We start from the raw sequence: 26,546 nt of genomic DNA on the forward strand, positions 1-26,546 counted from the left end.
CACAGTCCCTATGAGGAGGAAGAGCACTGGACCTGGACTCGCTGAATACATCCTGATAATCAGACAAATACTCAGGAACTTCCGAAGGAGTAGAGGAAGCAATAGACACTGGTGGGGAATCACCATGAATTCCCTGACAGCCCCAACTTGACACAGACATTGCCTTCCAATCCAAGACTGGATTATGGGTCTGTAACCATGGCAGACCCAAAACGACCAAATCATGCATTTTATGCAGAACAAGAAAACGAATCACCTCCCGATGTTCAGGAGTCATGCACATGGTTAGCTGTGTCCAAAACTGCGGTTTATTTTCCGCCAATGGCGTAGCATCAATACCTCTAAGAGGGATAGGATTTACCAATGGCTCAAGAACAAAGCCACAGCGCCTGGCAAATGACAGATCCATAAGACTCAGGGCAGCACCTGAATCCACAAACGCCATAACAGGGTAGGAAGACAATGAGCAAATTAAAGTCACAGACAAAATAAATTTAGGTTGCAAATTACCAATGGCGACAGGGCTAACAACCCTTGTTAGGCGTTTAGAGCATGCTGATATAACATGTGTAGAATCACCACAGTAAAAACACAACCCATTCTGACGTCTATGATTTTTGCGTTCATTTCTAGTCTGAATTCTATCACATTGCATTAAATCAGGTGTTTGTTCAGACAACACCACCAGAGGATTAGCAGTTTTGCGCTCCCGCAAACGCCGATCAATTTGAATAGCCAGCGCCATGGAATCATTCAGACTTGTAGGAATGGAGAAACCCACCATCACATTCTTAATGGCTTCAGAAAGGCCATTTCTGAAATTTGCGGCCAGAGCACACTCATTCCACTGAGTAAGCACGGACCATTTCTGAAATTTTTGGCAATACACTTCAGCTTCATCCTGGCCCTGAGAAATAGCCAGCAAGGCTTTTTCTGCCTGAATTTCAAGATTGGGTTCCTCGTAAAGCAATCCGAGCGCCAGAAAAAACGCATCAATATTCGCCAATGCCGGATCTCCTGGCGATAGCGAGAAAGCCCAATCCTGAGGGTCGCCCCGCAAGAAAGAGATAACAATTTTAACTTGCTGAGCGGAGTCTCCAGACGAACGGGGTCTCAGAGATAGAAACAATTTACAATTATTCCTGAAATTCCTAAACTTAAATCGGTCTCCAGAGAACAGTTCAGGAATAGGTATTTTAGGTTCAGACATTGGACTACTGGTAACAAAATCTTGTATGCCCTGCACACGAGCAGCAAGCTGATCCACACTTGTAATCAAAGTCTGGACATTCATGTCTGCAGCAAGCTTAAGCCACTCAGAGGTAAAGGGGAGGAAGAAAGAGAGGAAAAAAAAAAAACTCAGAATTTCCTTTCTTATTATCCCACTTCTGCAATGCATTAAACATTCAATGTCGGCCTGGCATACTGTTATGACCCCAATGGCAGAGGGTCTCAGAAATAAATACCTAGTCTGCAAACACAAAAAAACAGCTCATAGGGCAGTGGTAACTGGGCTGACAGTATATCTAATCCTAGCACCACAAATAGCAGCAGCCGGGGAACGTGCCTACGTTGGTTCTAGACATCTCGCGCCAGCCGGAGAACTAACTAACCCTAGAAGGGAAAAGATAGACCTTTCTTGCCTCCAGAGAAAAGACCCCAAAAGTTGGATACAAGCCTCCAACAAATAATAACGGTGAGGTAAGAAGAAAAGACAAACGTAAGAATGAACTAGGTATTTAGCAAAGAGAGGCCCACTGACTAATAGCAGAATATAGTAAGATGACTTATACAGTCAGCAAAAACCCTATCAAAATTTCCATGCTGGATATTCAAGAACCCCCGAACCGTCTAACGGCCCGGGGGGAGAATACCAGCCCCCTAGAGCTTCCAGCAAAATCAGGAATCACATTTAGTACAAGCTGGACAAAAAATAAGAGCAATGCAAATAACCAAAAAACAAGGAAGCAGGACTTAGCTTAATTTTGCAAGAACCAGGACCAGCAGACAGGAGCAAACAGAAAGGACTGATTACAACGATGCCAGGCACCAGACTGAGAATTCAGGAAGTTTATATAGCAACACCCCTGGACTAACGACCCAGGTGGGTGCCAAACTAGAGAAAGACAATCCCAGAGTCATATCACTAGTGACCACAAGAGGGAGCCAAAAAAGTCTATTTCACAACACTTGCCTGCCTCAAGATGTACAGTGCCCAGCCATGACCAAGTTTCTTGCTGCAAGAACTCGGACAGAAATTCCACGGTGTGTCTGTTGTCGCCCAAACACTTAATTGCCAATACAGCCTGCTGACGCTTGCCACTAGCTGTTTCATAATTGGACACTTCGTGTGCAACAGTGGCAGCTGCGGATGGAGTGGTCGTGCGACTGCGGTCTGTGGACGAGCTCTCGCTTCTGCTGGAGGACGAGGAGGAGGGGGGTAGAACGCCTACAGCCAACTGTTTCTTAGACCGTCGGCTAGGCAGAACTGTCCCAATATTACTGTCCCCTGTGGACCCTGCATCCACCACATTAACCCAGTGTGCCGTGATGGAGACGTAATGCCCCTGGCCATGCCTACTGGTCCATGCATCTGTTGTCAGGTGCACCTTTCTACTCACAGATTGCCTGAGCGCATGGACAATGCGGTCTTTTACATGCTGGTGTAGGGCTGGGATGGCTTTTCTCGAAAAGAAGTGTCAACTGGGTAGCTCATAGCATGGTACAGCGTAGTCCATCAGGGCTTTGAAAGCTTCGGTTTCAACTAACCGGTAGGGCATCATCTCTAACGAGATTAGTCTAGCAATGTAGGCTGTCATGAATCCCCAATGGCTAGGGATAGCACAGGACAAGCAAAATATAACAAATATCGGACGAGCTCTAGGGTGATGGAACCTGGGCTGACCGCTGCCCTACGCCTGACAAACGCAACTAGAGATAGCCAGGGAGCGTGCCTACGTTGGTTCTAGACGCCACGCACCAGCCTAAGAGCTAACTAGTACTGCAGAGAAAACAAGACCTCACTTGCCTCCAGAGGAATTAACCCCAAAGGTATAGTTGCCCCCCACATGTATTGACGGTGAAATGAGAGGAAGGCACACACATAGAGATGATGTATATAGCTTTAGCAAATAGAGGCCCGCTGAAAACTAGAAAGCAGAATGATACAAAAGGGGACTGAGCGGTCAGCAAAAAACCCTAATCAAAAAAACCATCCTGAGATTACAAGAACCCATGTGCCAACTCATGGCACATGGGGAGAACCTCAGTCCACTAGAGCAACCAGCTAGCATAGAGACATTCTAAGCAAGCTGGACCAAAAACCAAACAACTGAAAATCAGCACTTAGCTTATCCTGAAAGATCTGGGAGCAGGTAGGCAGGAACCAAACAGAGCACATCTGAACACATTGATAGCCGGCAAGGGAAATGACAGAAAGGCCAGGTAAAATAGGAAACACCCAGCCTCTGATGGACAGGTGGAAACCAAAGGCCGCAACCCACCAAAGTCACCCAGTACCAGCAGTAACCACCAGAGGGAGCCCACCAACAGAATCCACAACAGTACCCCCCCCTTGAGGAGGGGTCACCGAACCCTCACGAGAACCCCCAGTGCGATCAGGGTGAGCTCTATGGAAGGCGCGGACCAAATCAGTCGCGTGAATATCGGAGGCGACCACCCAGGAATTATCCTCCTGACCATAACCCTTCCACTTAACCAAATACTGGAGTTTGCGTCTGGAAACACGAGAATCCAAGATCTTTTCAACAACATACTCCAATTCTCCCTCCACCAGCACCGGAGCAGGAGGCTCGACCGAAGGAACAACGGGCACCTCATACCTCCGCAACAACGACCGATGGAACACATTATGAATAGCAAACGATGCTGGGAGATCCAAACGAAAAGATACAGGGTTAAGAATCTCCGAGATCCTATAAGGACCGATGAACCGAGGCTTGAACTTAGGAGAAGAGACCTTCATAGGGACAAAACGAGAAGACAACCACACCAAGTCCCCAACAAGAAGTCGGGGACCCACGCGGCGACGGCGATTAGCAAACTGCTGAGTCTTCTCCTGAGATAACTTCAAATTGTCCACCACCTGATTCCAAATCTGATGTAGCCTGTCCACCACCACGTCCACTCCAGGACAATCCGAAGATTCCCCCTGACCAGAGGAAAAACGAGGATGAAACCCCGAATTACAAAAAAAAGGAGAGACCAACGTGGCAGAACTAGCCCGATTATTAAGAGCAAATTCGGCCAGTGGCAAAAAAGCAACCCAGTCATCCTGATCAACAGAAACAAAACACCTCAAATAAGTTTCCAAGGTCTGATTAGTTCGCTCCGTCTGGCCATTCGTCTGAGGATGGAATGCAGACGAGAAAGACAAATCAATGCCCATCTTGGCACAAAACGTCCGCCAAAATCTAGACACAAACTGGGATCCCCTGTCAGAAACGATATTCTCCGGAATCCCATGCAAACGAACCACGTTCTGAAAAAACAAAGGAACCAACTCAGAGGAGGAGGGTAACTTAGGCAAGGGCACCAAATGAACCATCTTAGAAAAGCGGTCACACACAACCCAGATAACGGACATTTTCTGTGAAACCGGGAGATCAGAAATAAAATCCATGGAAATGTGCGTCCAAGGCCTCTTCGGGATGGGCAAAGATAACAACAACCCACTAGCCCGTGAACAGCAAGGCTTAGCTCGAGCACACACTTCACAAGACTGCACAAAGGTACGCACATCCCTAGAAAAGGAAGGCCACCAAAAAGACCTGGCCACCAAATCTCTTGTACCAAATATTCCCGGATGACCAGCCAACACAGAAGAATGGACCTCGGAGATGACTCTACTGGTCCAATCATCCAGAACAAACAGTCTTTCTGGTTGACATCGATCCGGTTTATCCACATGAAACTCCTGCAATGCGCGTCGCAAGTCTGGGGATACGGCGGACAATATTACCCCATCCCTAAGGATACCAGCAGGCCCAGTGTCTCCAGGAGAGTCAGGCACAAAACTCCTGGAAAGAGCATCTGCCTTCACATTCTTTGAACCTGGCAGGTATGAAACCATGAAGTTGAAACGAGAAAAAAATAATGACCAACGAGCCTGTCTAGGATTCAAACGCCTGGCAGACTCAAGGTAAATGAGATTCTTGTGATCAGTCAAGACCACCACGCGATGTTTAGCACCCTCAAGCCAATGACGCCACTCCTCAAATGCCCACTTCATGGCCAAAAGCTCCCGATTACCCACATCATAATTGCGCTCGGTGGGCGAGAATTTTCTAGAGAAGAAAGCACATGGCTTCGTCACCGAGCCATTAGAACTTCTCTGTGACAAAACCGCCCCCGCTCCAATCTCGGAAGCATCAACCTCCACCTGAAAAGGAAGTGAAACATCTGGTTGACACAACACAGGAGCAGAAGAAAACCGGCGCTTAAGTTCCCGAAAGGCCTCCACGGCCGCAGGAGACCAATCAGTAACATCAGCACCCTTTTTAGTCAAATCAGTCAAAGGTTTAACAATACTGGAAAAATTAGCAATGAACCGACGATAAAAATTAGCAAACCCCAAGAACTTCTGAAGGCTCTTAAGAGATGTAGGTTGTGTCCAGTCACAAATAGCCTGAACCTTAACGGGATCCATCTCAATAGTAGAAGGAGAAAAAATGTACCCCAAAAAAGAAATCTTCTGGACTCCGAAGAGACACTTTGAGCCCTTCACAAACAGAGAATTGGCCCGCAAAACCTGAAACACCTTCCTGACCTGTAGAACATGAGACTCCCAGTCATCAGAAAACACCAAAATATCATCCAAATACACAATCATAAACTTATCCAGATATTCACGGAAAATATTGTGCATAAAGGACTGAAAGACTGACGGAGCATTGGAGAGTCCAAAAGGCATTACCAAATACTCAAAATGGCCCTCAGGCGTATTAAATGCGGTTTTCCACTCATCACCCTGTTTTATCCGCACCAGATTATACGCACCACGAAGATCTATTTTAGTGAACCACCTAGCCCCCTTAATGCGAGCAAACAAATCAGTAAATAATGGCAATGGATACTGGTATTTGACTGTAATCTTATTCAGAAGGCGAAAATCTATACAAGGCCTCAGGGAACCACCTTTTTTTGCCACGAAAAAAAAACCTGCTCCCAGAGGGGACGAAGATGGACGAATATGTCCCTTTTCCAAGGACTCCTTAATATAATTCCGCATAGCCGTATGCTCTGGCAGTGACAGATTAAATAAACGACCCTTAGGGAACTTACTGCCAGGAATCAATTCTATTGCACAGTCACACTCTCTATGAGGAGGGAGCGAATTGAGCTTAGGCTCCTGAAAAACATCATTATAATCTGACAAAAACGCAGGGATCTCCGAAGGAGTCGATGAAGCGATAGAAATCGGAGGTGCATCATCATGAACCCCCTGACATCCCCAGCTTAGCACAGACATTGTTTTCCAGTCCAGGACAGGATTATGAGTTTGTAACCATGGCAGACCAAGCACTAGTACATCATGTAAATTATACAGTACAAGGAAGCGAATCACCTCCTGATGAACGGGAGTCATGCGCATGGTCACTTGTGTCCAATACTGCGGTTTATTCATAGCCAATGGTGTAGAATCAATTCCTTTCAGAGGAATAGGAACTTCCAGAGGCTCTAGACTAAAACCGCAGCGTTTAGCAAATGACCAATCCATAAGACTCAGGGCAGCGCCTGAATCCACATAGGCATCGACGGACGTGGAAGACAGTGAAAAAATCAGAGTCACAGACAAAATGAACTTAGACTGCAGAGTATCAATGGCAAAAGATTTATCAACCCTTTTTGTGCGTTTAGAGCATGCTGATATAACATGAGCTGAATCACCACAATAAAAACACAAACCATTTTTCCGCCTATAATTTTGCCGTTCACTTCTGGACTGAATTCTATCACATTGCATAGTCTCAGGTGCCTGTTCAGAAGACACCGCCAACTGGTGCACGGGTTTGCGCTCCCGTAAACGCCGATCAATCTGAATGGCCATAGCCATAGACTCATTCAGACCTGTAGGCGCAGGGAACCCCACCATAATATCCTTAATGGCCTCAGAAAGACCATTTCTGAAGTTTGCAGCCAGGGCGCACTCATTCCACTGAGTAAGCACCGACCATTTCCGAAATTTCTGACAATATATTTCCGCTTCATCATGCCCCTGAGAGAGGGCTAATAAAGCCTTTTCAGCCTGAATCTCTAGGTTAGGTTCCTCATAGAGCAATCCCAATGCCAGAAAAAACGCATCCACACTGAGCAACGCAGGATCCCCTGGTGCCAATGCAAATGCCCAATTCTGAGGGTCGCCCCGTAGGAACGATATAACAATCTTGACCTGTTGAGCAGGGTCTCCAGAGGAGCGAGATTTCAAAGAGAGAAACAATTTACAATTGTTCCTGAAATTCAGGAAGGTAGATCTATCTCCAGAAAAAAACTCTGGAATAGGAATTCTAGGTTCAGACATGGGAGTGTGAACAACGAAATCCTGTATGTTTTGAACCTTTGCCGCGAGATTACTCAGGCTAGAAGCCAAACTCTGGACATCCATGATAAACAGCTAAGATCAGAGCCATTCAAGGGTTAAGAGGAGGTAAGAAGCAGCTAGACAGCAATTAAGGGCTAGGCAGCAAAACTCTGAAGGAAAAAAAAAAAAAATTTCCTTGAACACTTCTTTTCCTCCTGCTTCAGCCCAAACAATTAACACTTTGTGGGCCGGCTATACTGTCATGAATCCCCAATGGCTAGGGATAGCACAGGACAAGCAAAATGTAACAAATATCGGACGAGCTCTAGGGTGATGGAACCTGGGCTGACCGCTGCCCTATGCCTGACAAACGCAACTAGAGATAGCCAGGGAGCGTGCCTACGTTGGTTCTAGACGCCACGCACCAGCCTAAGAGCTAACTAGTACTGCAGAGAAAACAAGACCTCACTTGCCTCCAGAGGAATTAACCCCAAAGGTATAGTTGCCCCCCACATGTATTGACGGTGAAATGAGAGGAAGGCACACACATAGAGATGATGTATATAGCTTTAGCAAATAGAGGCCCGCTGAAAACTAGAAAGCAGAATGATACAAAAGGGGACTGAGCGGTCAGCAAAAAACCCTAATCAAAAAAACCATCCTGAGATTACAAGAACCCATGTGCCAACTCATGGCACATGGGGAGAACCTCAGTCCACTAGAGCAACCAGCTAGCATAGAGACATTCTAAGCAAGCTGGACCAAAAACCAAACTACTGAAAATCAGCACTTAGCTTATCCTGAAAGATCTGGGAGCAGGTAGGCAGGAACCAAACAGAGCACATCTGAACACATTGATAGCCGGCAAGGGAAATGACAGAAAGGCCAGGTAAAATAGGAAACACCCAGCCTCTGATGGACAGGTGGAAACCAAAGGCCGCAACCCACCAAAGTCACCCAGTACCAGCAGTAACCACCAGAGGGAGCCCACCAACAGAATCCACAACAGTAGGCGTTCAAACCCTGTGTACGCGGATGCGAGGATGAGTACATCCTTTTCCTAACGAGAGTCTCATGTAGGGTGAGCTGGACTGGAGAGCTGCATACGGTGGAACTAGCGGGGGTGCCGGTGGACATGGGTGACTGAGAGAGGGTTGGTGATGGTATTCTTGATGGTGCCCTACATACAGTTTTTCCGACCACGAACCTGGTGATTCCCTGAGTGCTTGGCCTTGCGATGAAACCGCAACATTACCTGCAGGTGGTGTGGTAAACGGTGGGCTTACAGTGAGGGAAGGGATGTCGCCTTGCTGATTAGCTTCATTGTGAGAGGGTGCTACAACGTTAAGGGACGTTTGGTAGTTTGTCCAGGCTTGCAAGTGCATGGTGGTTAAATGTCTATGCATGCAACTTGTATTTACATTTTTAACATTCTGACCTCTGCTGAAGGTCCTTGAGCATTTCTTACAGATGACTTTGCGCTGATCGTTGGGATCTTGGTTAAAAAAATTCCAGACTGCAATCTTCCTATCGGATACCTTTTCAGGCATTGCACACTGAGCTACTTTAACCTGATGGCCACGCTGTCCTACAACTGGTTTTGGTTTTGCCACACGTTTTTGGCCAGATATGGGCCTGCCAGATGGAACCTGTTGCGATGTTGATGCCTGCTGTGGCTCCCCCACCTCCGCTTCAGAGCTACTGCAGCCTGCACCCTGTTCCCCCAATGGCTGCCAATCGGGGTCAACAACTGGGTCATCTATGACCTCCTCTTCTATGTTCTGTGCACCTTCCTCTGGGTCACTGTGTAAGCCGGTGCTATAGCATTCGTGACGGGGCTCCATAGTCTCATCGGGGTCAGATTCTGGATCAGTACACTGCGAGGGCAATGTTCTGATCTGAGTCAAAGGAACAGCATAATAATCTGGCTGTGGCTGTGCATCTGTGCACTCCATGTCCAATTCATCTTGTAATGGGCATGGCCTGTTAACAATTTCCCTTTCTAACCCAGGCACGGTATGTGTAAAGAGCTCCATGGAGTAACCAGTTGTGTCGCCTGACGCATCCTTCACTGTTGTTCTGGGTGAAGGACGCAAGGAAGCGACTTGTTCCTGACCGGGAGCATCCACTGACGACGCACTGCTCTGACATTTGGCACTTTCCGAGGAGGAGGCGAAAGAGCTAGAGGCAGAGGCAGCAATGAAAGCCAATACTTGTTCCTGCTGCTCCGGCTTCAAAAGCGGTTTTCCTACTCCCAGAAAAGGGAGCCTTCGAGGCCTTGTGCAGCCAGACGATGACGCTGGCTCAACAACTCGAGACTTAGGGGCTATACTGCTTTTCCCACGACCACCACCACTACCATCATTGCCAGCTGCCAATGACCGCCCACGGCCACGACCTCTTCCACCAGACTTCCTCATTCTTGGAAAAATGTTACCAAACTAACAACCGTTATGTGGTCCTGTAAAACCAGGTACAAGGTGTGCGTGAACTTGTTGGGAATGTAAATCTCCCTTTTTTATGTGTGGGAGAATGCAGTGAAAAATGAGGCCCACTGTATTACACAACACAGTTTGATTAGCAGAAAGAGGCTGGCAGATATGGCACTAACAGGATTGACACAGATAAAAACACTGGCAATAGAAATGTCCCTCTTTATGTGTGGGAGAATGCAGGGAAAAATCAGGCCCACTGTATTACACAACAACACAGTTTGATTAGCAGAAAGAGGCTGGCAGATATGGCACTAACAGGATTGACGCAGATAAAAACACTGGCAATAGAAATGTCCCTCTTTATGTGTGGGAGAATGCAGGGAAAAATCAGGCCCACTGTATTACACAACAACACAGTTTGATTAGCAGAAAGAGGCTGGCAGATATGGCACTAACAGGAGTGACGCAGATAAAAACACTGGCAATAGAAATGTCCCTCTTTATGTGTGGGAGAATGCAGGGAAAGATCAGGCCCACTGTATTACACAACAACACAGTTTGATTAGCAGAAAGAGGCTGGCAGATATGGCACTAACAGGATTGACGCAGATAAAAACACTGGCAATAGAAATGTCCCTCTTTATGTGTGGGAGAATGCAGGGAAAGATCAGGCCCACTGTATTACACAACAACACAGTTTGATTGGCAGAACGAGGCTGGCAGATATGGCACTAACAGGATTGACGCAGATAAAAACACTGGCAATAGAAATGTCCCTCTTTTTTTATATGGGAGACAAGGGATTGAATCAGGCCCACTATATCACGGTATAGTTCCTGTGGCACAAAATGACTGACAGATACCACAGACAGCACTCGCACACATGCACAGGTTTGGCAAGACTATTCTCCCTTTATTTTAATTTTTTGGGGGGATATGTGAGACAAGTGATTTAATCTGGCCCACTGTTACACAGTAGGTTTTCTGTGGCAGAAAAAAAAAATTAAATGCCACACACAGGACTGGCACTAATGCAGATTTGCCAATCTTAATCTCCCACTTTTATTTTTTTTTTCTTGGAGAATTGTGAAGAAATCAGGCCCACTGCTACACAGTAGGTTTTCTGTGGCAGAAAAAAAAAAGACAGATGCCACACACAGGACTGGCACTAATGCAGATTTGCCAGTCTTAATCTCCCAATTTTTTTTTTTGTTTTATGGGAGAATTAGGAAGAAATCAGGCACACTGTTATACAGTAGGTTTTCTGTGGCAGAAAAAAAAGACAGATGCCACACACAGGACTGGCACTAATGCAGATTTGCCAGTCTTAATCTCCCAATTTTTTTTTTCTGGGAGAATTAGGATGAAATCTGGCACACTGTTATACAGTAGGTTTTCTGTGGCAGAAAAAAAAGACAGATGCCACACACAGGACTGGCACTAATGCAGATTTGCCAGTCTTAATCTCCCAATTTTTTTTTGTTTTATGGGAGAATTAGGAAGAAATCAGGCACACTGTTATACAGTAGGTTTTCTGTGGCAGAAAAAAAAGACAGATGCCACACACAGGACTGGCACTAATGCAGGTTTGCCAGTCTTAATCTCCCAATTTTTTTTTTCTGGGAGAATTAGGAAGAAATCTGGCATACTGTTATACAGTAGGTTTTCTGTGGCAGAAAAAAAAGACAGATGCCACACACAGGACTGGCACTAATGCAGATTTGCCAGTCTTAATCTCCCAATTTTTTTTTTATGGGAGAATTAGGAAGAAATCAGGCACACTGTTATACAGTAGGTTTTCTGTGGCTGAAAATATAAGACAGATGCCACACACAGGACTGGCAGTAATGCAGATTTGCCAGTCTTAATCTCCCAATTTTTTTTTTTTTTTAATGGGAGAATTAGGAAGAAAACAGGCACACTGTTATACAGTAGGTTTTCTGTGGCAGAAAAAAAAGACAGAAGCCACACACAGGACTGGCACTAATGCAGATTTGCCAGTCTTAATCTCCCAATTATTTTTTTTTATGGGAGAATTAGGAAGAAATCAGGCACACTGTTATACAGTAGGTTTTCTGTGGCAGAAAAAAAAGACAGATGCCACACACAGAACTGGCACTAATGCAGATTTGCCAGTCTTAATCTCCCAATTATTTTTTTTTTTTATGGGAGAATTAGGAAGAAATCAGGCACACTGTTATACAGTAGGTTTTCTGTGGCAGAAAAAAAAGACAGAAGCCACACACAGGACTGGCACTAATGCAGATTTGCCAGTCTTAATCTCCCAATTATTTTTTTTTATGGGAGAATTAGGAAGAAATCAGGCACACTGTTATACAGTAGGTTTTCTGTGGCAGAAAAAAAAGACAGATGCCACACACAGAACTGGCACTAATGCAGATTTGCCAGTCTTAATCTCCCAATTATTTTTTTTTTTTATGGGAGAATTAGGAAGAAATCTGGCACACTGTTATACAGTAGGTTTTCTGTGGCAGAAAAAAAAGACAGAAGCCACACACAGGACTGGCACTAATGCAGATTTGCCAGTCTTAATCTCCCCATTTTTTTTTTGTTTTATGGGAGAATTAGGAAGAAATAAGGCACACTGTTATACAGTAGGTTTTCTGTGGCAGAAAGTGGCTTGAAGAGATATAACAACAACAACAAAAAGTACTACAATTACTATCTCCCTACAGTAATCTCAGAAAAGTGTGGCAGGCAGCAATAAAAAGGAGTGCTGCACACAAAAGTCAAAAGTGTGGACAAACAAACAAGATAGCTGTGCAGAAAGGAAGGAGCAACAGGATTTGTGCTTTGAAAAAAGCAGTTGGTTTGCACAGCGGCGTACACACAGCAATGCAGCTATCAGGGAGCCTTATAACCTACAGAGCTGATGAAGAGAAATCTAGCCTCCACTGTCCCTGCAAAGAAAAGGTGGTGTTGGACAGTGGAAATCGCTACAGCAAAAGCGGTTTTGGGGTCAATTTACCCTGCCTAACGCTATCCCTGCTTCTGACGAAGCGGCAGCATCCTCTCCCTACGCTCAGATCAGCAGCAGTAAGATGGCGGTCGGCGGGAACGCCCCTTTATAGCCCCTGTGACGCCGCAGAAAGCAAGCCAATCACTGCCATGCCCTTCTCTAAGATGGTGGGGACCAGGACCTATGTCATCACGCTGCCCACACTCTGCGTGCACCTTCATTGGCTGAAAAATGGCGTTTTAAGCGTCATATGAAACGCGACTTTGGCACGAAGATCGTGTACCGCATGGCCGATCCCACGCTGGGATCGGGTCGGGTTTCATGAAACCCGACTTTGCCAAAAGTCGGCAACTTATGAAAATGACCGATCCGTTTCGCTCAACCCTAGTGGTGAGCACCTTGAACCAACAGGTACTTCTCAAAAGTTTGAGCCACAAATTTAGCATTTTCACCAGGGTAACAGGGGAAATTGCACCATACACTTTGTTGTGCAATCTTTCCTGGGTACGCCAATACCCCATAAGTGGGGGAAAATTAATGTTTGGGAGCACCGCAGGGCTCGGAAAGGAGGGAGTGCCATTTGACTTTTTGAATACAAAATTTGCTGGAATCATTAGCAGATGGGACATTTGGAGAGCCCCTGATGTGCCTGAACAGTAGAAACCCCACACAAGTGACTCAATTTTGGAAACTATTCCCTCATGGAATTCATCTAGATGCTTGGTGAGCACCTTGAACCCCCACGTGCTTCACAGACATTTATAACATTGAGCCTTGAAAATATGAAGTCTGATTTTTCCTACAGAATTTTTCTTTTAGCCCTATATTTTTATTTTCATAGGGGCAACATAAGAAAATGCACCATCTAATTTGTTGTGCAATTTCTCCTGATTACACTGATATCCAATACAGTGAAGGAAATAATTGTTTGATCCCTTGCTGATTTTGTAGGGTAGTTTAATTTTAACATTATGAGATATAAAATCAAATATAAAATAGAGAAAATCACATTGTATAAATTATATAAATTTATTTTCAGTTTGCAGGGAGAAATAAATATTTGATCCCCTACCAACCATTAAGGCCGGAGACACACTGGTGCGAGAGACGGCCGAGTCTCGCTGGTTAAAAGCAAGCTGTGGCACCTGCACTCCGGAGCGGAGCGTGCGGCTCCATAGCAATACATGGAGCTGCACGCTCAGCTCCGGAATGCAGGTGCCACAGCTTGCTTTTAACCAGCGAGACTCGGCCGTCTCTCGCACCAGTGTGTCTCCGGCCTAAGAGTTCTGGATCCTACAGATCAGTTAGACGCTCCTAATCAACTCATTACCTGCATTGAAGACATCTGTCTTAAGGTACCTTCACACTAAGCAACTTTACAACGATATCGCTAGCGATCCGTGACGTTGCAGCATCCTGGCTAGCGATATCATTGTGTTTGACAAGCAGCAGCGATCAGGATCCCGCTGTGAGATCGCTGGTCGTTGCTGAAAGTCCAGAACTTTATTTTGTCGCTGGATCTCCCGCTGACATTGCTGAATCAGTGTGTGTGACACCGATCCAGCGATGTCTTCACTGGTAACCAGGGTAAACATCGGGTTACTAAGCGCAGGGCCGCGCTTAGTAACCCGATGTTTACCCTGGTTACCAGTGTAAATGTAAAAAAAAAAAACACATACTCACATTCCGGTGCCCGGCGTCCGCTTCCCTGCACTCCTCCTGCATCCTGTGTAAGTTCCGGCCGTAAAGCAGAGCGGTGACGTCACCGCTCTGCTCTGTGGGAGATGCCGGAGATGTTCGGCGCTGACACAGGATACAGGAAGAGTGCAGGTAAGAGGACGCCGGGCACCGGAATGTGAGTATGTGTTTTTTTTTTACTTTTACAATGGTAACCAGGGTAAACATCGGGTTACTAAGTGCGGCCCTGCGCTTAGTAACCCGATGTTTACCCTGGTTACCAGGGGACTTCGGCATCGTTAGTCGCTGGAGAGCCATCTGTGTGACAGCTCTCCAGTGACCACACAACGACTAAACAGCGATGCTGCAGCAATCGGCATCGTTGTCTGTATCGCTGCAGCGTCGCTTAGTGTGAAGGTACCTTTACATACTCAAATTTATAAAAGACTCCTGTCCACAGACTCAATTAATCAGTCAGACTCTAACCTCTACAACATGGGAAAGACCAAAGAGCTTTATAAGGATGTCAAGGCCAAGATCATAGACCTGCACAAAGCTGGAATGGGCTACAAAACCGATAGTAAGATGCTGAGTGAGAAGGAGACAGCTGTTGGTGCAATAATAAGAAAATGGAAGAAATACAAAATGACTGTCAGTGATTGGCAAAATGTGCTTTGGTCAGATGAAAAAAAAAGGTCTTTGCCAGTAACTCAACACCTGTAAGGCTAAGTTCACACGAAATTTCCGCGGCAATTCTGCGCCTCCTGCCGCGGGTATATCGCATGCAGAATTTGCATGCATATACCCGCAGTAAACTAGCGTTTTGCAAGCATAATTAGCTTTCAGAATGCTAGCGTTTCCCAAGCGATCTGTAGCATCGCTTGGAAAACTGTTTGACAGGTTGGTCACACTTGTCAAACATAGTGTTTGACAAGTGTGACCAACTTTTTACTATAGATGCAGCCTATGCAGCATCTATAGTAAAAGATAGAATGTTAAAAATAATAAAAAAATTAAAAAAAAAGGTTATACTCACCTCAGCGGCTTCCGTTCCTAATGCTGTGTTCAGGACCTTCCATTGACGTAACAGTCACGTGACCGCGGGTCATGTGACCGCGACGTCATCGCAGGTCCTTCACACACACCTCGGAAGCCGATGAGAAGGTCGGGCCGCCAGACGGTGAGTATATCGCTATTTTTTATTTTAATTCTTTTTTTTTACCACTTATATGGTGCCCAGTCCGTGGAGGAGAGTCTACTCTCCTCCACCCTGGGTACCAACCGCACTTGATCTGCTTACTTCCCGCATGGTGTGCACAGCCCCGTGCGGGAAGTAAGCAGATCAATGCACTCCTATGTGTGCAGAATCGCCGCAATTCCGCAATTTTAATGAACATGTTGCGTTTTTTTCTGGATTGTGATTCCGCTCAGGAAAAAAATGCAGCATGTGCACAAAAAATGCGGATTGCATTCTGTTACATAGGATGCTTAATGTTAGCGTTTTTTTCGCGGTTTTATAGCGTTTTTATAGCGAAAAACTGCGAAAAAAACACAAAAAATCTGCTACGTGTGCACACAGCCTAAATGTGGTGGGCTGTCATTGCTACAGAAATGACAAACATGTGGAATTTAAATGTGGTTTAGAAGAGAATAAACTAGGAGACAAAAGAGTGCAATAGGGTCTTATCCGATGATAACTGAAGAGTAGAAAAGGTGATAAAAATCCGGCACCAAGAGGTTGCACTCCAATAAGCTTTATTCCAAAATCTTCAAATAAAAGCATTAACAACCAACAATAGAAAAAATGGCACACATAGCAGGTGTCCCGGACACCAGTTTACGCGTTTCAGGGCAAAATATGCCCCTTAGTCATAACCTAGTGTTACACCAGTGAGTCAGGGTTTTATATAGACCAAGGATTAAAAAAATTAAAAAAAAACTGCCCCATCACATGGTTCAGTTTTTTCACACCCACAACATTAAAACTCTTTTACCAGTACAAAAATACTAACTTAAAACCAACAATATGATGCTGTCATTAAACACAGTCAAAAGTTCAGTGAACAATATTAATAAAACAATATTATATCTGTGCACTTATTTAAAAAGGTGGGTGGGCAGTCTGCATCATCAGGATCCAATGGGTTTCTCGGCTAAGAAGTTTTTGTCGCCAAGCTCCGCCCCTTATGGGCTTACTGACCCTTTCCATTCCAAAAAACTGGAAACTGCTCAAATCACCACCGTGCACTTGAAAAAAATGCTTTGATACTTTAGAGCGATTAGGTGCATCACTCAGGCAGTGCATCAGTGAACACCTTAGGGATTCAGTGAACAGAGATGCATCTAATCCCTCTAATGTATCAAAACATTTTTTTCAAGTGCACGGTGGTGATTTGAGCAGTTTCCAGTTTTTTGGAATGGAAAGGGTCAGTAAGCCCATAAGGGGCGGAGCTTGGCGACAAAAACTTCTTAGCCGAGAAACCCATTGGATCCTGATGATGGAGACCACCCTTCCCACCGGTTTAAAGAAGAGCGCAGATATTATATTGTTTTATTAATATTGTTCACTGAACTTTTGACTGTGCTTAATGACAGCATCACATTGGATTTAAGTTTGTATTTTTGTACTGGTAATGTTGTGGGTGTGAAATAACTGAACCATGTGATGGGGCGGGTGTTAGGTGTTGAGTTCCCACCTCTGCACAGAGGGAATCTCGAACCATCTCCGCCGCAGTTTCCCATTCTTCTCCAGCCACAGTGGAGCCTGCTAAGCGAAGACGTCGGTCCCAGCATCTAGCTCAGGCTGATACTGGGCGACTGGTTACTACTGTCTTTCCAGGCTCTGCCTTTGTAGCCAGCACTGATCATCAGCGAGCAGATCTTTCTGGGACTAAGTCCTGCTTTTCCCATACTGAGCATGCCCACGGGACGACCTCCCATTGGAGGTCGAGGGTCACATGCTCAGGTCCTGTTGCAGCTCCTATTGGACCATCTGGAAGGTCTTGTAGCACTGCCACTATAAAAGGTTTGCATGGCTGTGCTAGTGTACACTTGCAAACGTGTGTGTGTTGACGTGTGAAAGTCATTAATTAATTATCCCCTCCCTTGTGTATGACTGCTCACGTAAGGTGGATGATTGCTATCTAGCACCCAACAGCTATCAGCACGTGACACACAAAACAGCATCAAATTGCTGTGACCACCAGTGCAGCGCCGTGCGCGTTCACAGCGCTTTCCTTACCCAAGCCTGGGTGGTTAGTGGCGTCTGCCAGAGCAGCACCGCATGCACTCACGTGCATCTAAATAATTATAATTATTTCATTCACTCTGACTCCCCAGTTGCTGTGTCGAGCGCAAGAGGTCTAGATGAACTGGAATCCAGAGTCTTGGGATTGAGTTCTGTGACTCCTTGCTTGCGCTCTTTTGTGCGGTACTGCGGCCCATTGATGCAACAGGGTTCGCTTTTCTCATACAGGGTGAAGTTAACCCGTGTGTGAATCCTTTTTGTACCGCCATATAGTCCGTCATTACTCAGCTGCAGGTTCCATCTCTGCATGGTGGACCCCGGGCTGCGAACGCACTTTATTCTATCTTATTACTTGGTGCCTTCTGCTAGCCCTAACATTACACTAGCGCCAGGGTCTGGCAAGTAATGATGGACAAACAGCAATCCTTGCGGTACATCCAGCAGTTGGAGGACAGGTTGGAGTCTCTCAAGCGCACAACCTCAGCTGTGGATGTTACCACAGTATCTGTTCAGGCTTCTAGCATGGCTGCAGCAACCTTGTCCTGTTCCGACCCTATCTCACCTCCTGCTGCCAGGTAAATTTTCTGGTGATAGTAAATCTTGTAGGGGTATTGTGAGCCAGTGCTCAATACACCTCTAGCTCCTGGCTGCACGTTTTCCCACAGAGCGGGCAAAGGTGAGATTCATTTTGTCTCTCCTGTTGGACAGGGTATTGGAATGGGCTACGCCGGTGTGGGAGCGTGGCGATCATGTGGTGCAGAGAGCTCCTCTGTTCCTGAGCACTCTGAAACAGGTCTTTTTAGGACCTCGAGTCACCTATGATACGGTGCTCCAACTGTTGGCATTGACTCAGGGCTCGTCCTTGGTCAGCCATTATGCCGTCCACTTCCGCACCTTAGCATCTGAGCTGGAGTGGTCAGATAAAGCCCTTATCCCTGTATTTTGGAGGGGGCTGGCTGATCATGTCAAGGACGCTTTGGCCTCAAGGGATTCCCACCACACTGGAGGAGCTAATAGCTATATCCACTCGTATTGACCTCCATTTTAATGAGCGGAGGTTAAAGCGAGCCCAGTGTAGGCCGAGGTTTTTGGCTGGCTCCCACCTTTGCCAAACCTTTGGAATCTCTGGTCCAGGCGCCTGAGTCACATGAGGCCATGAAAGTGTCACGAGCGGGATCTAAGTCCCGGACCGCTCATGCACTCAAGGTCTGTCATGTCTGCCGGCAGTCAGGACATCTTGCCACCAGATGTTCCCAGCGGTTGGGGAAACGTTAGCATCTAGTGGTAATAGGTGGAGGTACACTAGACATTGCGATGTTTGCCTCCAAATTGTCCTTTAAGGGGACAATTACTATTGGCTCATCCACTCATTCGGTAGAGCTTTGCATGGATTCCGGGGCAGGGGGCAATTTTATGTCTTCTGCCTTTGCCCAATGACATGCAATACCCCTGGTGATGCTTGCTCAACCTGTAACCGTACGAGTGGTGAATGGGTCAACACTGCACTCACAGATAACACACCAGACTATCCCTTTTACTCTTTTCATGTCACCATGTCATCAGGAGATTATATCTCTCCTCGTCATTCCTGATGGAATTGATGAGGTCCTGTTGGGGATACCTTGGCTACGGCACCACTCTCCACATATTGAGTGGTCCACAGTCAGAATTTTGGGATGGAGTGAATCTTGTGGGGGTAGATGTCAGAGGTAATGCATTCAGGTTGCTACTACTGAGGTATCCGCAGATCTTTCATCTCTCCCCAAGCAATATTGGCCCTATGCAGACATGTTCTCCAAAAGAGCTGCAGAGACCCTTCTGCCTCATCGCCCCTATGACTGTCCTACTGACCTCTTTCCTGGTGCTGAGCCTCCCCAGGGTCGAGTCTATCCCTTATCTCTCCCGGAGACAGAGGCAATGTCACAGTACATCCAGGAGAATCTGGCAAGAGTATTCATTAGGAAGTTAGTGCGGCTCCTATTGGATCATCTGGAAGGTCTTGTAGCACTGCCGCTATAAAAGGTTTGCATGGCCATTCGGCCATGCGCTAGTGTACACTTGTAAACGTGTGTGTGTTGACATGTGAAAGTCATTCATTAATTATCCCCTCCCTTGTGTATGACTACTCACATAAGGTGGATGATTGCTATCTAGCGCCCAACTTAGCTATCAGCACGTGACACACAAAACAGCATCAAATTGCTGTGACCGCCAGTGCAGCGCCGTGCGCTTTCACAGTGCTTTCCTTACCCAAGCCTGGGTGGTTAGTGGCATCTGCCAGAGCGGCACCGCATGCACTCACGTGCATCTAAATAATTATAATTATTTCATTCACTCTGACTCCCCAGTTGCTGTGTCGAGCGCAAGAGGTCTAGATGAACTGGAATCCAGAGTCTTGGGATTGAGTTCTGTGACTCCTTGCTTGCGCTCTTTTGTGCGGTACCGCGGCCCATTGATGCAACAGGGTTCGCTTTTCTCATACAGGGTGAAGTTAACCTGTGTGTGAATCCATTTTGTACCGCCATATCGTCTGTCATTACTCAGCAGAAGGTTCCATCTCTGCACGGTGGAGCCCGGGCTGCGAATGCACCTTATTCTATCTATCTTATTATTTGGTGCATTCCACTAGCCCTAACAGCGGGCTTTTTTTTTTTTAATCCTTGGTCTATATTAAACTCTGAATCACTGGTGTAACACTAGGTTATGACTAAGGGGCATTTTTGGCCCTGAAATGTGTAAACTGGTGTCTGGGACCTCTGCTATTTGTGCCATTTTTTCTATTGTCAGCTGTCAATGCTTTTATATGAAGATTTTGGAATAAAGCTTATTGGAGTACAACCTCTTGGTGCTGGAATTTTTACTACTATTTTCCTAGTATGACAGCCATGCACAGAGTTGACAGGTGATCCAAAAAAGACTTTTTTATGTACTCAGTAGAAAAAGTGAGACCACTAACCTGGTGTAGTTGCAAATTAGCAACATGAGATAGACATGTATTACAGCTGCTGCAGGACCCTGGTTACATATGGAACCATAAAAATTGAAGAGCAGGTAGGAGGTGTCATTCAATGCATTGCTAATAAAAGCTTGATGGCACGATAAAATCAAAAGAATTTTATTGTATCGGTTTACAGTTTAACCCGTTTGAATGTCCCACACAACCTCTTCATCAGGACAAAAACCTCACAGGACCTTAAAACGATTTGACCTGTAAACTGATACAATAAAGTTATTTTGATTTTATCCTGCAAACAAACTTTTATCAGTAGTGCATTGAATGACACCTCCTTGCTGCTTTTCATTTTAAATGTAGTTTAGGCACACTGTGGGGCCCAGAAGAGAGCAAGCATTTGGATTGGGGAGCGCAAAATTTGCTGAATTTCTTTTGGGGGGGGGAAGAGCCATAGCAATTATCCAGAGCTTGAGCTGTACCACTAACATGAAAGCCCCCTATATTTCTGTTAACAGATGATTGACCTAAATGGGGACTTGCTTTTTGTGGATTGATTTGGGACATCAACTTTCCCTGCCCTTATCGTTGATCTAGTCTTCTATAATGCTTTTGCACTGCATTAGATCAGTGCATCACAGGCAATGAAAAGGCATGTCAGCTACTGCTCTGAACAGAGGCTTACAGGTCACTGTCCCTTGGTGACCTTGCAGCCATCTTTTGGTCCGTGGTCACTATAGAGACAATTGGCACAGCGCAATCAAAATAGCTTAGTGTCGATGGGAGTAGAAAGGGAGGTCCCTGCCTTTGTGATTCCCATCGATCTCGCTGTCACAATTGACAGCAGCTTCAGAGAGATTAAATGCCCTTGCCCGGTGCTAGCACTGATTGTGGGTGTTGCTGCAGAGTGTCAGTTTTCATATAGAGCTAACATGCACATTTGATCCTGGTGGTTCTAAGTATGAGCCTGCGCGATCGTGAAGAAGAATATGTCTATCAGTTTGTGGGAATGTAGCTCCTGCAGCTCCGTCCATATACGGCGCATGTTGGGAAGGGGTTAAAATTAATGTACTTTTTAAAGCATGCAATTTCAGGATGAACTGGGAGGGGTTACAGTTTTTTTTGTCTGTTGTCCTTCCTAAGATTTTATTTTTAATAAAGGATGGTTTAGTAGTATGAAAATGACATTATATGAATCAATGCTAAGAATACATTTCTTAAGTAAAGAAGAGTATCAATGAAATAAGAATGACAGTAATTTTATACTATTAAATGTAAAGTAAATTAAAAACCTGATTTACTTAAGGTAATCTATATGCATGTGAATGTCAAATTTAGGTCTCATCATTTTACAAATATGAACTTGGAAACTATTCTTACTTTAAAAAACAAATATTTTCTATTCTGGCAATATATTTATATTATATACATATATACACTGATCAAAAAAATAAAGGGAACACTAAAATCCCTCATCCTAGATATCACTGAATGAAATATTGCAGTTGTAAATCTTTATTCATTACATAGTGAAATATGTTGAGAACAATAAAACCTAAAATTTATCATCGTAAATCACAGCCAATATCCCACGGAGGTCTGGAGTTGGAATGATGCTCAAAATCAAAGTGGAAAATTAAGTTACAGGCTGATCCAACTTCAATGGAAATGCCTCAAGACAAGGAAATGATGCTCAGTAGTGGTGTGGCTTCCACGTGCCTGTATGACCTCCCTACAATGCCGGGGCATGCTCCTGATGAGGCAGCAGATGGTCTCCTGAGGGATCTCCTCCCAGACCTGGACTTAAGCATCCGCCAACTCCTTGACATTCTGTGGTGCTACATGACGTTGGTGGATGGTGTGAGACATGATGTCCCAGATGTGTTCAATCAGATTCAGGTCTGGGGAATGAGTGGGCCAGTCCATAGCTTCAATGCCTTCATCTTGCAGGAACTGCTGACACACTCCAGCCACATGAGGTCTGGCACTGTCCTGCATTAGGAAGAACCCAGGGCCAACCAAATGAGCATATGGTCTCACAAGGGGTCTGAGGATCTCACCTTGGTACCTAATGGCAGTCAGGCTACCTCTGGCGAGCACATGGAGGGCTGTGCGGCCCTCCAAAGAAATTCCACCCCACATCATTACTGACCCACTGCCAAACCAGTCATGCTGAAGGATGTTGCAGGCAGCAGATCGCTCTCCACGTATGTCACATATGCTCAGTGTAAAGCTGCTTTCATCTGTGAAGAGCACAGGGTGACAGTGGCGAATTTGCCAATCCTGGTGTTCTGTGGCAAGTGCCAAGCGTCCTGCATGGTGTTGAGCTGTGAGCACAACCTCCATCTGTGGACATTGGGCACTCAGGCCATCCTCATGGAGTTGGTTTCTAACCATTTGTGCAGACACATGCACATTTGTGGCCTGCTGGATGTCATTTTGCAGGGCTCTGGCAGTGCTCCTCCTGTTCCTCCTTGCACAAAGGCTGAGGTAGCGGTCCTGCTGCAGTGTTGTTGCCCTCCTATGGCCCCCTCCAAATCTCCATAACAACTTTCAAAAGTGACCAAAACATCAGCCAGAAAGCATTGGTACTGAGATGTGGTCTGTGGTCCCCACCTGCAGAACCACTCCTTTATTGTGTGCATCTTGAAAATTGCCAATAATCTCCGTCCATTGTCTATTCCATTTGCACAACCGCATGTGAAATTGATTGTCAAGCAGTGTTGCTTCCTGAGTGGACAGTTTGATTTCACAAAAGTTAGATTTACTTGGAGATATATTCTGTTTATTCTGTTGTTTAAGAGTTCCCTTTATTTGATTGAGCAGTATATATATATATATATATATATATATATATATATATATATATATATATTGTTTAGGGTGACTTTTCCCAACACAAAATTATAAATTTGACAATAACACCATTTGTAGATATCACAGTGGCTTCGGAAAGTTTTAATTTTTCACTCTTTGTTTTATTGCAGCCATTTGGTAAATTCAAAAAAGTTATTTTTTTTTCTCATTAATGTACACTCTGCACCCCATCTTGACTGAAAAAAACCAGAAATGTAGAATTTTTTTCAAATGTATTAAAAAAGAGAAACTGAAATATCACATGATCATAAGTATTCAGACCCTTTGCTCAGACACTCATATTTAAATGAACTTTTTTGAATTTACCAAAAGGCTGCAATGGAAGAAAGATATATCAATGATATCTGTCATTTTTAGCAATTTTCCACATTCACAGCTTTAGCTTTAATTGATATTTTTCCTGATACTATTTTTTCCAGTACACTACATGCTAGAGATTAAAAAATAATTTGAAATTCGAATTTGCCAACTTTGCCGGATTTAAAAAAGAAATTGACATGCAGTCAATAAATTCACATAAATTTCAATACTGGAAAGCTTGTAATTTCTAGGAAAAAACACATGGAGGACAGGAGAGAGAGAAAGAGAACCGTGTTGACCATAAGAGCTTACACTTTACATTAGATAGAGAAAGAAGACACCATTGATTGTAAGAGCTTACACTCTACTCGACAGAAGAAATAAAGGTGTTACTCCATTGATTATAAGAACTTACACTTTACAGGGGGAGATAGCATGTGAGGACCTTTCTGACCATTAAGGTGCATGAGAGAAAGGCTTACCAAGTGACTCTGGAGATGTCAAACGACTGCCATACTAAGAGTGCCCTGCTGTGAACTGCTGATCAGTGATGGCCCAGGTACTGTCCACCACTGTACAAGGCATGATAAAAAGTAAGATGTCGTAGCTAGCACATGGCTACACAAAATGGTGGTATTTTGCTGTCTGATGCTTCAACAGTGTGGGAAATGGTGTCAGTTAAGTTTTGTTTCTTTGTTTTTTAAACTGTGAATTGAACTTCAAAATGTTTGAATTTGCGTGAAACCATGAATTTCAAGAAATTTGGCTCAAACTCGATCCCTTGCAGATTGATCATCTCAATTCTTCTACATGCAGAAAATGTGAGATCTTTTCCCCCTTTCTATAACCTCAGGAATTTAGGCCATTGCATCATGGAGGACAAAATACATCAGCATGGAGCAGCGTAGTATAGTAATGCATCAAATATTCGGGTGAAGTGCAATACTAGAATTATCAACAGCATCTCTGAGTGACTCTCTTCCTTTGCCTCTTTCTCGCTGTCCTTAGACTTTTATGGACAGCAACTGCAATCTCATCTCTTGATGAGCTAAAAACCCATGTGAAGATTATTTTCAGTGGTAAGAGTCAATAATGATTCCATGAGGTTGGAAGAGGAAAATAGGTGCCTGATAAGTAAAGAATGATTATGCTACTGATTTATAAAAAAATGAAGTTAACTTTTTAACAGTGGTAAATAAAAATTACCTTTTCTAGATGCTTCAAAGCTGTCATAAAGATTAATTCTTTGAGTATCATATGTTAAAGTTGTGTTTGGAAGTAATGTCCTGTTCCTGTTAATAGTATTCACTGCGAATCTGAAGGCAAGTTCTTCTGCTCCAAATGGACCAGACTCAACATATTCAAAAATTCCACCTAGAAATAGAAAAAAAATAGATAAATATTCATATATGTGTATTATCACATTAACGAACCATATTACTCGATAAAATAAAGGTTTAGAATTAGTCATATACCATCCATATTAAATAACAAAAGATCTAAGTTATACTATACACATATATTATACACATATATTGCTGCAGATATAGCAGTGCTCTGAATGCTGAGCCCTGTATAACCCCACCCACACCACTGATTGGCAGCTTTCTGTATATACTGTTTATTGCAAAATGAAAGAAATGAGCAGGAGCATAAGTTGGTATATGTGCAATGTGCAAGAGCACCTTCATACTGTGGCTCCTATAGTCGGGCCCCTTGTTCTGTTCTGCCCTCTATCTAGATTGACGTCAGCTGACACAAGTTAAGGTTTTATTGCTAGAGAAGGTATAGAACTATTCCAGATGGGTACACCTTGTCATGGTGGGATGACGTTTATGCTTTATTGATCAAAATAGTGTTAAGTAAGTACCCTATGTTATTTACATGTACTATTACTATTTACTGGTTTGCCTACTGAAGAGAATATCCTCATTTTATTTTTTTATTGGGTTTGACACAGTATATCAAAAGTTTTGTGAAAGGAAGAAATATTTTTAGCAACTCTAAAGGGGTCCTGTCTACAATGATTATATTCCCCTAAAAAGACAAGTGCAAATAATCTGACTTCAGGGGATCAATACAGATTACATGCATGTGCATTTTCCTATCTGTATGTAAGTTTTTTGTTTATCTTCATATCATTTACCATATGAAAGGTGATTGCATAAAAAACAACACAAATCAGTACATTAGTAATGACAGACGTTGGTGGTTATCATTGGGTTATCGGACTAAAAATTCAATATTAAAATTGAATTATGTTAGCCATAGGAGGGTAGCACATACAAAGTTTAAGGAATTAGTGGATTAATATTCAGTGCTTTGTAATAGAAGGATATTTTCATAACTGTCACTAGAAGATAAAGAACAAGACAAAAAAAAAGGACAGGGAATATGGCTTCATGCTAAGAAACACATGCAGTCTGTATTGTTCCAAAGAGCCACATTTTAAAATTGTAATTAAAGAAGTACTGCATCGTTTAACATATTTAATAAGGATCAAGTTCCTTTTTGATTTATGAAGTTTCTCGTAAACTGAG

General features: G+C 44.3%; 1 protein-coding gene across 2 annotated transcripts in view; it reads right to left on the reverse strand.

Annotated features, from left to right (window-relative positions):
* The window catches only part of GRIK2 (glutamate ionotropic receptor kainate type subunit 2), a 1,301,067-nt gene that overhangs the window by 818,603 nt on the left and 455,918 nt on the right, over positions 1-26,546 (reverse strand). For both annotated transcript variants that reach the window (XM_077289658.1, XM_077289656.1), the window contains one exon: positions 25,213-25,380. In XM_077289658.1, coding sequence (XP_077145773.1) covers positions 25,213-25,380 — 168 coding nt within the window. The remainder of the gene's footprint in view (positions 1-25,212; positions 25,381-26,546) is intronic.

Source organism: Ranitomeya variabilis, chromosome 2 (genome assembly GCF_051348905.1).
Source record: "Ranitomeya variabilis isolate aRanVar5 chromosome 2, aRanVar5.hap1, whole genome shotgun sequence".
NCBI lineage: Eukaryota > Metazoa > Chordata > Amphibia > Anura > Dendrobatidae > Ranitomeya > Ranitomeya variabilis.